The following is a 13,416-nucleotide window of genomic DNA, read 5'->3' on the forward strand; positions in this document are numbered from 1 at the left end:
CCTCTGAGTCATGTAACTATGGCTCTAGCTGCAGGGAAGTTCTAGATGTTGGTTAATTATTATTGGTTATTGGATTGTTCTCAGGTATTTCTCAGTAGTAGGCAACAGGAGAAGTGAAAAAGACCATGTCTTGGAATTTTGAGAAAACCCTTCTCAACAGACTGCATGGTGAATTTTCAGTGATTTTCATAACTGCACATGCATTATTTTTTCCCTTGTAATGACAAAGAATTCTCCTGAACAGTGAGGAATTCACAACCGTCTTGCGTTTTTTAATATTATTCATATATTTTGTCTAGGCCAGTTCTTTCAAATCATAGCTGTTTGATAATTTATCACATTATTCTGACAAATGGCCAAACCTGTTAAATTTCATGTAAAAGCAATTCAAATAATGGAAGCAGTGTGACAAGTCGAGATTGAGCCACTAAGGTGGACCAATGCCCTTTCTCTTCTTTTCCCCAGGTGCCTATCATTGATTGGCTTTCCCCCCTTTGTACACAGGGGAGAAAGGGGAGATTCTGCTAGGGCCTGATTCTGAAGGAAGGGACCACTATTTGGAGTGACAAAGCCTCTGCTCCTGGTTTCTACCCTGAGAACTAACTGATTAATTTCAGAATTTGGAAGCTGATGGCCTGGGGGATGCCTGGGCACCGCTGGGCATGAATTTCCAGCTGATCACCACCAGCTGGGGTTGAGGAGCAGCTGTGCCCCTTGTTGGTCAGAGGCAAGCGGCTGCATCCTGTCTTACGCTTGGTCTAATTCACACACCGATGTCACTAGGTTGGCTTCTGTAGGCATTTAAGTTTGCTGTTCATTTTAACCCTTTGCGGTCGTATTAAATTTGGACATGGGTGTCCTACTGGTCGGAATTAATTTCCATTGAAAGAGCAGTGATACATAACATGCAAGATTATGAAGGATAAACAAGAGAAATTATGAACTGATACATGAATGAATAGAGTTAAGATTCGTACGGTTCCTTGCTGTGGTGGCTGAGAGCAGACATACGACCGGAATGGTAAAAAAGCTTTGGTGGCTGAGAGCAGACAAACGGCCGCAAAGGGTTAAAATCAGTTTCCTTGGGTCAGAAAATGTTTGGGTAATGCCCTTTGATCAAACTGACTTCATTTAAAAAAATATGTATTTTTCAAAAGCTAATTTCCCTGGATAATCTCAAGTCATCCTGTGCTTTTGAAAGAATTTTCTACAGGCAGTAAAATTTATAGATTAAACTATTTTTGGAGAATAAAGATCTTCCGATTATTCTTATTAAGTTAGTTGATCCTGATAGTAACAGGGAATTTTTTGGTTTCAAAAGTTGACAAAAGATTTTTCTTTCCTGTCATGGTAAATGGAATATTACAAACTATATGACATAATTATTAGACACTTAAGATTTTGGGGGGATCACCACTGTATTTTCAACTGTTGTATGCTACAAAGAAGCACAGCCTAAGGCACTGGATTGGTCTAAACCTGCATTAAGTCTGTAGTAGAATTATTTTTTAGAATAAATCTCAGATACTTTCCCCATTTGTCTTGCCAATGAACTCTTCTGCACCAAGCTATTGAAGGAAAAAAGTAAGCTAATTATGGCTTTGATTAGTGTGTTTTATTAATATTAATCAGATGGGTTACAGATGTTTGGTTAATCAGCTGTTTATTTCATATAGATTTTACACTCTTCTTGCTCTGCTTCCTCTAGAAAATGTAATTTCACAAATTAAAATTCAAAGAGAGAGAATGAGTTGACTTATATATTTTCTCTTTTATCTCTAAATAATGGCACAAGCAGTTCTAGGAAGCTGTAGGTTCAATTTTCCATAAGTCGATTGCAATGAAAATAATCAGCAGTTTTGCAAGCAGAGCGTCACAGTGTTAGGCTGGCATTAGTTTGGGAGGAACTTCTTCCTTCCTGCAAGTTAACCAGTGAATTCTTTCTCTCTGACTGTGCGCCAAATGGAAACTAGCAAGTGACAATGTGATCTGGAACAGTATTTTGTTAGCATCTTAAAGACTTTTCTTATCACTAGTACTAAATAAAAAATAGAATAAATATTTATGAGATGAGACGTTCGTAGTTTGTGGAAGGGAAGCCACATACTTGTAAGGTTCTCAGCGCGTATTGTATTGATCTGTCACGATGAGTAACAGTTTTATGAGCTAAATCCAGCTACACCATAAGAGATGCGAAGAAAAACACGTCGCAAAGCCACGAGCCTGTTTCCTGTTTATACCCGAGAAGGTCACGTGTAGAAACAGCACCGTCCCTTCTGCTCCGTTTGGCCCGGTTCCGTTCTCTCTGGCCTACTCTTCCTGAGTTTTTACAATGTGTAGGTGTATTTTAATGCCTTCTTAATACCTAAATAATCTGTTAAATAATCAAATGAGTTCTTTGAGAAAAGTAGTTATTGAAAAACAAGTTGATTATTGATATGTCACAATGTCCTCAATTTATCTTACATACAAATAAGTTTATAAATGGATCTAAATTTAGGTTAAAAGCATCATTTCAGGAATAAAAGTAGATAACCAGTGAGCATTTACATTTCAAAGAGATAATTAGGTATATCTTTTGGTCAGAAAATAATTGCCTGTTGTTGAATTAAAAGTTCTTATAACTGGGTGCCCCAAATTAAACTAAATATCTTTTCTTGTGAAAATACTGTTGGTTAGAATTTTCTCCTTAGTTAACCTGGGCAGCATCTTAATTATTGCTCTATGTTGAAAGGACAGTCACCTAAGCCCTGCTTATCTGTCACACGCTTGCCTGAGCCATGTGGGATTCTTCCACTCGCCCCGCGCCTTTCTCTCCGCTGTGATTAAGGGCCTCTGTTCGGCCACGTAGAAGTTCCGCCCTATTAGGCTCGATCCCTCTTTCTTTTTAATGAGGCCTCTAGAATGGGAATCTATAACCCAGCATTTTCACCACTTCCCTTTGCTTTCTGTCAGCTGCAGCTTCAGTGTAACATGTTGAAAAGACTTCGGATTATTGTACTGAAACCATGTCACACCCTACAGATGTCCGCTAAACATCTTCTATGTTGATATCAATCTATTAATCTGCACTTTGGGTGTGGGAGCAGAAAACACTCACTCAGCCAGCTAGTAACCCACTCAATTTAATTTTCTATTAATCCAAATATTTGATAAGATATCAGTAAGAAGCTCGTAGAAAGCATTGTATAAACTGTGTGTACCAGTCTAATGTTCACCTCAAAAGAGAAACAGTGGACTGGTATATGTGCTAGACAGAATGTAATATCACTTAATGGGGCATAAGTTCTTTAGTTTCAGTCTGGGGGCAGCGGGGAGGGGGTAACAGGTACCACCTGAAATGGTATTTCCCCAAGCGTCTTGTAATTCCACTCAACTAAATAAACTTTTACAAATATGAAACAATAGCCGGACTTAGAACACAGTAATATTTTTTAAATCATCTAAAGGACAAAAATACAGTTTATGGCAATTTGAGGTTGTCAGTCTGAATTATGTCCTCATTTGAGTACAACTGAAACTAAAGATTTTTTACCCAGAAGTGCTTCCCTAGCTTGCAGGCATAAGGATCTTAGATGGCCACACTGATCTCAATGGCAAAGACTAGCCAGGTGCTCCAAACATATACAATGGCTTTGGTGGACATTATAAGTAGGTATTATAATCAACATTTATTTTTATCTTTAGAATATGTTTAGAGAAAAAATTTTTCGGCCCTATAAAATATCTGAGAAAATGCTATTGGAATACAGAAAATACATTGTGGTCCATTGTTACATATCATTTTATGAATTATAAAGATATGATGGTGAATTCTCAAATTTTCTCAGGTCAATTTTCATTGTTATCTAGCTTCTACAATTAAAATAAATGGGTACAGCCCACAGGCGGATGTGCTCATAGCTCTGTACGAGACAGCAGGTTGTACAGGATGCCAGGCGCTAGTTAAAAGTCTTGCTGAGGTGGAGCCTGTTTCTGAGGCACCTGGTGGTAATATTAGGAGAGTGTTTAAGTGTTGGTCACACTGGACACATCTCTGTACGCTCAAAGCATAGAAATTCCTGCTCATGATTCTAGTACATATGCTTAAGCTCTTGTCTGATAAATTGGCTATGCTAGTGGGCATGAATGGTGCTTCTTCTAGCCATTTTTTGCTTAAAATTGAAGGGATGGTCTATTTAAGAAAAATAAACATGTTTGGAGCTTATATATTGGTCTTGGCGCTGGTAAGGCGACTCAATGTAGTCATCGCCAGCATGCAATCTAAGTGACATCTTCACCCTTCTGTACACGGACGTACAATTCATGTTAAAGCTTTGCGCTAATGCACTTTTCATTTGAAAACAGAATACGAGATTGGAACTTATTTCCACATGTTCGATCCCGTGACCGAGTCCATGTCTAAGAGGGACACAGTGCGTGCACACTGCTCCTTTGGTGGGGAGGTTGCTTCTCTCCAGCGGAGCAGCCACCAGGCTGGTTCTCCTGTTAGGCAGAGACCGAATGGCGAGGGCGAATTACAGGGCTCAGCAGGCTGCTGACCTACTTGGTTATTATAACTCGTAGGACCTATGAGTGCTTTTTTTTTTTTTTTTTTCCAGTAAAGCTACAGAGTGACTTGTCAGCAAATTAGTTAGCTTTTGTCAGGACTTTTTAAAAGGTCTGTGGCACTACATTCCATTTAGAAAAATATCAACAATAACACAATTTCTAATTTGTAGAATTATAGATCTAAAATACATTGCTACACCTCAAGAGAGGACGCACATATTTTCAATTAAGATATTTTAGCTTCATTTGTTAGCTTTATAATCTTAGTTACAGTATTTCCATCAATCATTATCTAAGTAGTTCATTGGGTTTTGTAAGGAAAAAGTGAAATGGTTTCAATTTTGTTTTTGTACATTTGCAGAATATCAATAGATAATATGATCACCCTAGTTTTCTGTGTCCACCATGTGTATGGAAACTCGCAAGTGGATGACATTTATTCCTTTAAAAAAATCATTTGCTTAAAGTAGATACCAACAAACAGCTCTCCCTACTCTAGTGCCCAGCACGCCTGTTGTGACTGGTACAGTTTCTGAGCTGGAAGAGACTGACTGTCTCAGTCCCCACTTGGTCGAAGCTTCCTGATCCCAAACCGCTGACCGCAGTTGAAATAAATGTCTACCGGCTGTGTGTCTCCCACCTTCAGTTTACATCATGCATAGACTTCATACTAGTCCACACGAGGCTGCCACCAGCACATCGCTGTGGGAATTAGAGCAAAGGGGTACTGCCTGGGGAGCTAAATTAGAAACAAATGGAAAACAGGCTTGTATGAATGGCTGCGTTTTCAAGGGTCCAGGGCTTGGCAGGCAGGCGGAGGGCATGTCTCCCTGGTGCCAGTCCCTGGTTCAAGTCTCTGGGCTGCGCGTACATTTCAGAGGCCTCAACTCAAATTCATGTGATGGCTCCTGCACCTAGTTTCCTACTCTGCTGGTGTATAAAGTCCTTCAGAGGAGAGTCTACACGTAGATACTCTCTTAGTTTTCAGCAGTTAGAAGAAGCGGTCTAAGCGAAGCCGTGCAGAATGCAGCACTGTGAGGGCAGGGGCCTCGTCTCCCTCTCCGCTGCACATTCGGGCCTAAGCAATGCCTGGCAGAGGGCTGGCGCTCGGGGACACGAAAGAATAAAACACGCACGTTCCTGTCAGAGAGGACGCGCAGGAAACCTCAGTGATTTGCCTAAAATCGCAAACGTTTCTGTGGTAGGGGCGATCCCGGAATGCACGTCTCTACATTCATTTCTGCCAGCTTTCCCTTTCCAGTCTGCTGTCCTGATGAGCTAGGATGGCTATACTATGTCATGTGACAGGTTAAAAAACAAGCCTCTGGAGAGGATCTGGAGGGTCCTGCACCAGCTTTTTAATGCTTAGACCTGCAAGTGAAATATGACACAGCCATGCAGAGACCCTGGGCCATAACTATCACAGGCCCCAGTCAACAGGACGAGAGCTGGGAGTGTGCACAGTGTGACTGCTTGGTTATTACTAAGAGTCCCTGCCACACTGTCCAGCGAAAATAAAATTAGGTAGGTACCTGATTTTCCATTCAAATTCTTTATTTTCTCTACAAGGATTTTATTAATGAGACTGTCCAGACATTTTATATCCCTTTTTCTCTGATATTCATAGTTAGTATGGTCCATACATACTTTTTTCTGGAATGTACTGTTATCTATATAGAACTGAAGAGCGTTAGAAGCTCATTAATTTGGATTTTTATGACTTTTGTGTATATTTCCCATGAGTTGGTCAAGTGACTACTTATTTTTGAAGATATAATCTGATGTAAAAAAATTAAAGCAAAAATCATCCAAGGAAAAACATTTAAAATGCATAATATTATAACCCCTTTACACATAATTTTCAAATACTGTTGATAATTACCCATTTGGTTATAAACAATGAATATTTCTCTTATTCATAGGCAAGGTTGGCATAGGATCTGTGTGATGCGTGGGTACATATACGTCATATCCCCTGCCCTCCGGAATGGCATCTCAGGATGAAATAATGCATAGATTCCTTCAAATCACAGCAAAATTAAACATAATGTGTGACCTTGAGTTGACTTAAAATATTTTGATTATATTACTCAAATAAATACAAGTATAAAACTAGAAGTAAGTTTCTTGTCCTTATAGGTCTTGTAAAGTTAAAACAAAGAGAAATTTACAAAGCAAATGCTAAAAAAATAAATAAATGTATCTTAGTGTAAATCTATCGTGATGGGTGATGTTGTTTTGCTGAAACCGAATAGTGGTATGTAATGTAAATATAGTCTGTGATTGCACCAGCTGTTGCAGAGTGTGTATTTAACACAGTGCAGCTGGGGGCTATGTACCAGTAATTGACTTGTCCCACTTATTTCTCCTTTGACTCCGGGAAAATTTTGTAGCACTTTTAATACATCATCTAGCTTTTATTTGGTATAAATGGATCGTTTCCTTATTAACCCATAGCCATGATTATTTTAAATAACACCTCATCTCACAATACACTTCAACTACAAAAGCAAATGCAGATGCCACAGCTGGGCATTCAGCTGACCTAGATTCATAACATGCTCGTGTTGAAAGCTTTCTAACTCTTCCGAGTGTTTACAAGATTGCTGGGGGACACTTGTGGGCTCCCTGAGAGTAAACGTGCAGGCTTACGTGAGAGAAAAAGGACCCTAGGAACCTACTATTTACCTACAAATCCTTCCTTATTTATTCTGTAAAGCCATTCCCTAAATTCCATCAAAACTAATATGCAAGTTCAAATGTGCCACAGCTTTCATTTTCTTAGATTCTTAAAATAAATATTTCATAATATCTGTAATTTAAATAAAAACCCATTACCTCTAATCCCTTTACTAATGAGCTAAGACAATGTTGGTATGATACACCTAAATAACAGCACAAAATATCAGGGGAATGACAAGATTTTCAAAATTAATTATATTAGACATTAATTATCTGACTAATCCAAGATTTTCATTCAGCTGGAATTCTATAATTCAAACATTTCTTGAATGAAGCCAAAGCATATAATACCAATTTACAGCAAGATTAATCCCAGTTCAAGTAGCGTTTTGTAACCCATGTCTCCTACCTCACCGATTTAAGTAACCCACCGTGGAAGTGGTTGACTTTTAAAAAAATAACATTCAAAGAATTCTTTCAGTGAGGAATTTATAAAGATTGCAAGGGAAATAGCTGAGAAGATTTGAACCTACTTCTGCGGAATGAAATGCAGCTTAGAAGCAGTTAATATAAGAATAAATACATCGAACAAATTACCTGTTACGGATAGAGTATGGTTATAACATGGACTCTGAGTTTCTCATCATAGGACAGGTAGGGATAACTAGCTAGTGATATATAGGTACAGTAAGAATACAGAAATAAATGCAAGTACAGTTAAAGGGGATTTAAAATCCATAGACAGTCAAGGACATAGGTATAAATGCAAATATGGTTATGAAAGATTTAAAATAATATTTAAGGATACAAATCATTTCAAATGCAAGATATCTGCAAAAGAAGGAAGGCACAAGGAATTTGCTAAACTTCATCATAAGTAATTTCGTATCCACGTCAAGTCGATATTGCATAATTTTTAATCCCAGAACCAAGAATGACTAGTGTCATCTGCACTCCTGGTTGGCTTCTCAAGTTTTACCTTCCCCACTTGATTTTGTTTTTCTACATCGACATCTCCTATCAGTTGCCACTTTTTAGTGTCACAGCTCAAATGCCGACTTCTGAGTGACTTTCCACTGCAACTGGTGTGCGTGACCAAGATTTCATCTTTTGCAATTACTTTTCACTGTTCTTTGTAATCTACACCACACAAGACATTAGAACAGAAATCATGGAGTGAGAGAGATAGGGCTCTAATCTTGGTCCTGCGCTCCACCCCGCCGGTGCGACGCTGGATAATTCGTTTAACCTCTAAGAATCGGGATTGCAGCGCTTACCCCTTCCTCTTGCGAGGACCACGGGAGAGAGCGTATCTCAAAGCGCGGGGCCTTGTGTGGATTAAACACGACGGGTAAGCGCAGGCTGCTTTTTCCTTGCACTGGATTCTCACTTCTCCTTTGTGACTCCTTTAGTGTGTGAATGCACTTTGCTTTGTATGTTGTGGTGGAAAGTTTTCTAGAACACGTTAGCTTTGGGGTACACAATGATATCTCCAAGGTCAAAGACACCATCAAGATTCTCTATTGGAACAAAAGTGTCATTTTTATGGTTTTATCTCCTTCCTGTCACCAATAGTTACAATTTCACATGTTTTTTGGTCTTTATCATCGAAACAGACTTAAAAGCTTCCCATCCTCTATGTTAGAGTTAAAAATGGAAATAATGTTAAATAAATGCAAAGGAAAATAACCCAATTTCACAAGTAAACCTGCAGCCAAAAATTAAAAGACCCAAGAAGCAAATTTCAAATTCAGGAGATAAATTTTCTATAACACCCTGGCCATACTAAAGGTTTCATGATGTTACATTAAACACACACATGCCAAGGAGCACGTGCCCCGGCCCGGAATCACACCCGCGACCTTTTGGTGCTCAGGCCGACACCACCCAGCTGAGCCACAGCGGCCAGGGCGGGAGCGGGCCTTTTTAAAAGGACGTTGTACTGTGATCATGTGTGTGCATGTTTGTATGTGTACCTGGAAATAAAATGTCTCAGTACACACTAAGAGACCTAAAACTAGACGTGCAACAGACACATCCCTGGGCGTATTCTACGTGAATGAAATTCTGTTGCAGAAAAGCAGCGTAACGTCTGGTTTTACGACCATGGAAGCCCCAGGGAGTTTCCTGTGACGTTTATGGAGGAAAAGGCAGGTGACGGGTGGCGCTGGCACTGGCACGGGCACTGGGCGCGGCGGGCGCGGGCTACTTACGACCATCTCGTTGAGCGACACCCAGCAGTCGGGCGGGAAGTCCTGCAGCAGCGGCACCAGGAACTGCAGGCAGCCGTCCCAGTGGCACAGCAGCAGCATCATGCCGATGAGGTTGAAGATCCGCACCACGGCGCTCGCCAGGTCGTAGGTCATGTGGAAGATCTGGGGGCCGGAAACGAAGCCGACTCTTACAATCGAGCGGAGGAAATGTCAAGGGCACTGCCAGGGCCAGGGGCGCCCGCAAGGCCAGCAAGGCGGGGGCTTCCCGAGAGCACGGCCCTGGCCTTCTCCGCAACGGGCCTCACCCCGCTCCCCGGGGTCACAGGGCTGCGGGCTCCCGCCAGGGACACATAACGTGGAGACAGGAAACGTATGGGACATGCGTCACAAACCTTGGTTTCGCCAGGAGCTTCCATCTCCTGTTCTGGGCGTTTCAGCAGAGCTCCCCTAGGACAAGGTAGCAACCTGACAAGGGATGGCAGCCCCCCTTTCCCATTCCTTGCGAAGTTGCTGGACTTACCGAAGGACCAAATAATAATAATAATAATAATAATAATAATAATAAGCTAAGGACTAAAAACCATGAACAAGGGTGTTTAATTGCAAAATATAGTTAATTTTAGCTACTGAGTGGAGTTACTTCTTTAATTGCATATACTGAACATGAATAGTGAACTTTGAGATAACAGTTCTCTGAATTTGTTTAAAAAAACAGTTGTCAACACTTTTAAAAAATAATAAAGTTGTTATTACCACTTATGTTATTTGTATGGTACAGGCTACCTTTCCTATGAACCCTTCTTGATATTTTTCAGAAATTAATAAATATGGCTGAGTATGCAAACACAACACCTTGAGATATTTAGAATCACATTTTGTATAATTGACCAAAAGACATTTAAATTTGAAGTAAGAAGGACAAGTATTGCAAAATTATCCAAGAAATAAGAAAAAGCCCCATAAAATTTATATTTTGATTTAGAAACCATATCTTTGTAGGGAAACGTCTATAATTCTTAAGAGATGTTTACTGAGGCATTAGAGGTAAAATGAGAGGACAGTTGGAGTTTTACTGTTATAAAACCACCAAATCTGTCTTCAATTAAATGATTTCCACTTTGATACAGTTCTATTAGCCATTAATTCTTTCTTTAAAAAATATTCCTTTTTGACACAGTAATTATAGTGAGAGAGAAAATCATCTTGTTTTGTGGAAATGCACACATTGCTCTGAATTCCTTTTAAAAGTAAGTTTGAGGTCCTAGATATAAAGGCAACAACCCACGTACTTTGATATTCAGACAGGTATACACACAATTTACTTAAGGCACTGAGAATTTTATTTTCCTCTAAGTTATTTTTTAATTTGATTTTGTATTTCGCAAACCCATAGAGAAGTCCTTTTGATGTTATGGTTTGCGATGTTCCTTGGTCACTGAATTTGTAAATAGAAATTGTATCAACATTTTCATCAATAATTTCTCATTAAAAGTAATACAGTAAAACATAATAAAAAAGGCTCCTACTACTAACGTAGAAATAAATCACCATGGATTTAATTTATTTGGTTTAGTAATAGAAGTCTATATTTATGCCTAAGTATTTCCTGCCAAAATAGTCCAATATAACTTTTGGGCACTGCTGGAAATTAGGGTAACATTCCCGAATATAAACTTCTGGATCAAACAAAAAACTAATTACCTTCAACCTGGTTCTTTGAAGTAAACAAGAACTATCTGAAACTCTTGCCAAAGTCTGTACATTATAAGCACACAGGCAGCAGTCATCATCCAGGTATCAGACTGCAGAGGGAGTCTGGGCTGTTACAGAGGACTAGTGTCATTTTTATGATATTTCTATTTTGTTCTTATGGAATTAGATTTTCTTTGTGAAATCTTAAGGGGTTATTTAGTGAATTAAAGATAACATATGCTACAAAGTCGCTAATCATCGGAGAGATGCAAATTAAAACCACAATGAGGCTTCACCTCACGCCTGTCAGAATGGCTCCGTCAGCAAATCAACAAACACGTGCTGGCGAGGGTGGGGAAAGGGGCACCTGGTGCCCTGCTGGGGGGAGTGCGGACTGGGGCGGCCACTGTGGGAGACAGTGTGGAGGGTCCCCAAAAAATAAAAATGGAACTGCCATTTGACCCAGGGATCCCACTTCTAGGAATATATCCTAAGAATCCTGGAACACTCTTCAGAAAGAACTTATGCTCCCCTATGTTCATAGCAGCGCAATGTACAATAGCTGAGACCTGGAAACAGCCCAAGTGCCCCTCAGGAGATGAGTGGATAAAAAGCTGTGGGACATTCACACCATGGATACTACGCAGCTGTAAAGAACAAGGGTCCCTTACCCTGTGGGACAGCGTGGATGGACCTGGAGAGTATTATGCTGAGTGAAACAAGCCAGTCAGAGAAAGACAAGTACCACATGATCTCACTTATATAAGGAATCTAATGAACAAAATAAACTGATGAACAAAATAGATTTAGATACATAGAAGCATGGAACAGACTGAGGAATCTCAGAGGGAAGGCGGGGATGAGGGAGTGGGTGGGGAGAGATTAATCAAAGGACTTATATGTATTTACACATAACCCATGGACACAGACATTGGTATGGAGAAGGCCTGGGGGTAGGGTGGATGTGGGGTGGAGGGGATCAGTGGGGGAAAAAAGGGGACATCTGTAACACTTTCAACAACAAAGATAAATTAAAAAAAAAAAAAAGATAACATGCTAATATTCACCAATTCCTTCAGGAAAACCCTATTACTTCTGAAGTGGTTTCCAGAGAAACATAACCACTATTTTTACAAAGGAAGTTATTGGGGAAATAAGGCTGTTCACAACCTATTAGAAACACATTGTTTCCTTTTATTTGTCTTTTTATTTTTTGGTGCCTCCCTGTGATTTCTGAATTCCTACTGTAACAGGACAACCCCTACAATCAAGCCTGCCCTCCACCCCACTTCCATTCCCAACCTCACAAGGCTAGCATCCAATGCCAGTCCAAGATTCACAGACTCGGTCTACTACAGAGTGCGCAGTAGTCACGCAAATAATTTCAAAAACAGCCTCCCCTTTTGGCCTTTAATATTATGTCTTCAAATGTGACCCCACTTTTGGGGGCTAACTTTGGAAGAGGCGGAAGCAAGCTGGCTATTTTGACACTGGTTGATATCGGAGGCTGATTTCAAATAGTCAAATGCATCCTGACTTATCTCCCTGAAGGAAGAACGTAATGCTGTGCGCAGGGCTAATTTGGGTGCGTACACACAGGAGTGTGTGCAGTGCCAGGGCCCAAGCTGGCTGTCGCTTGAGCTCCTATAACTCATCCCCTCTGACGGGCACAGCCACGAGTCACACGGGGCCAGTGGCTGAGACTATTAACGGGCCTGTTAAAGCCTTGCTCATGGAGAATTTGAATTGGGACTAGTTTCTTATGGAGCTCATACATGTGCAGATAGTCACACTAACCTAGGAAGTAAACATCTCACCTAATTTACGCTTTTCCGCAACTTCTCGGTGTCTAAGGGCAGCTTGTAGCGTAAATCTAAATGCACCTTCACTGAACTTCCCAGTCAAGCAGCCCATGCCATTGATTAATATTGTTGGGTTTTTTTCCATCTACAAGGTAAACATCCTTGAGTGATAAATTCCTGTCTAAATCAATGACCTTAATACGTCTTCCTGCAAACTTGACTTCACACAAACTTGACATAACACCGCAGAAGATGCTCAGGAAACTGTTGAATGAATGAATGAGAACGGTGCAGGCATTTAACAGCAATAGCGTAAGTAACCTCTTACATTCTTAAGAGTGTGGAGCTTTTGCTGCTGTGTTTTAAATCAGGGAAATAAAAAACTAATTCTTTTCCATCTTCCTAGTGATCTGACTCAAAACCTATTTGAGGGCTCAGGCTGTGGGCGGCAGGAGGACAGGCCGTTCTGACCACTA

The 13,416-nt window shown here is 40.3% G+C and overlaps 1 protein-coding gene across 1 annotated transcript in view; it reads right to left on the bottom strand.

Moving 5' to 3' along the window:
- Positions 1-13,416, bottom strand: part of HCN1 (hyperpolarization activated cyclic nucleotide gated potassium channel 1) — a gene marked incomplete at its 5' end in the record, with an annotated part of 254,454 nt that overhangs the window by 94,066 nt on the left and 146,972 nt on the right. The window contains one exon of the mRNA XM_081132542.1: positions 9,447-9,608. Coding sequence (XP_080988668.1) covers positions 9,447-9,608 — 162 coding nt within the window. The remainder of the gene's footprint in view (positions 1-9,446; positions 9,609-13,416) is intronic.

Source organism: Miniopterus schreibersii (genome assembly GCF_964146895.1).
Source record: "Miniopterus schreibersii genome assembly, chromosome: 3".
Lineage (NCBI taxonomy): Eukaryota > Metazoa > Chordata > Mammalia > Chiroptera > Miniopteridae > Miniopterus > Miniopterus schreibersii.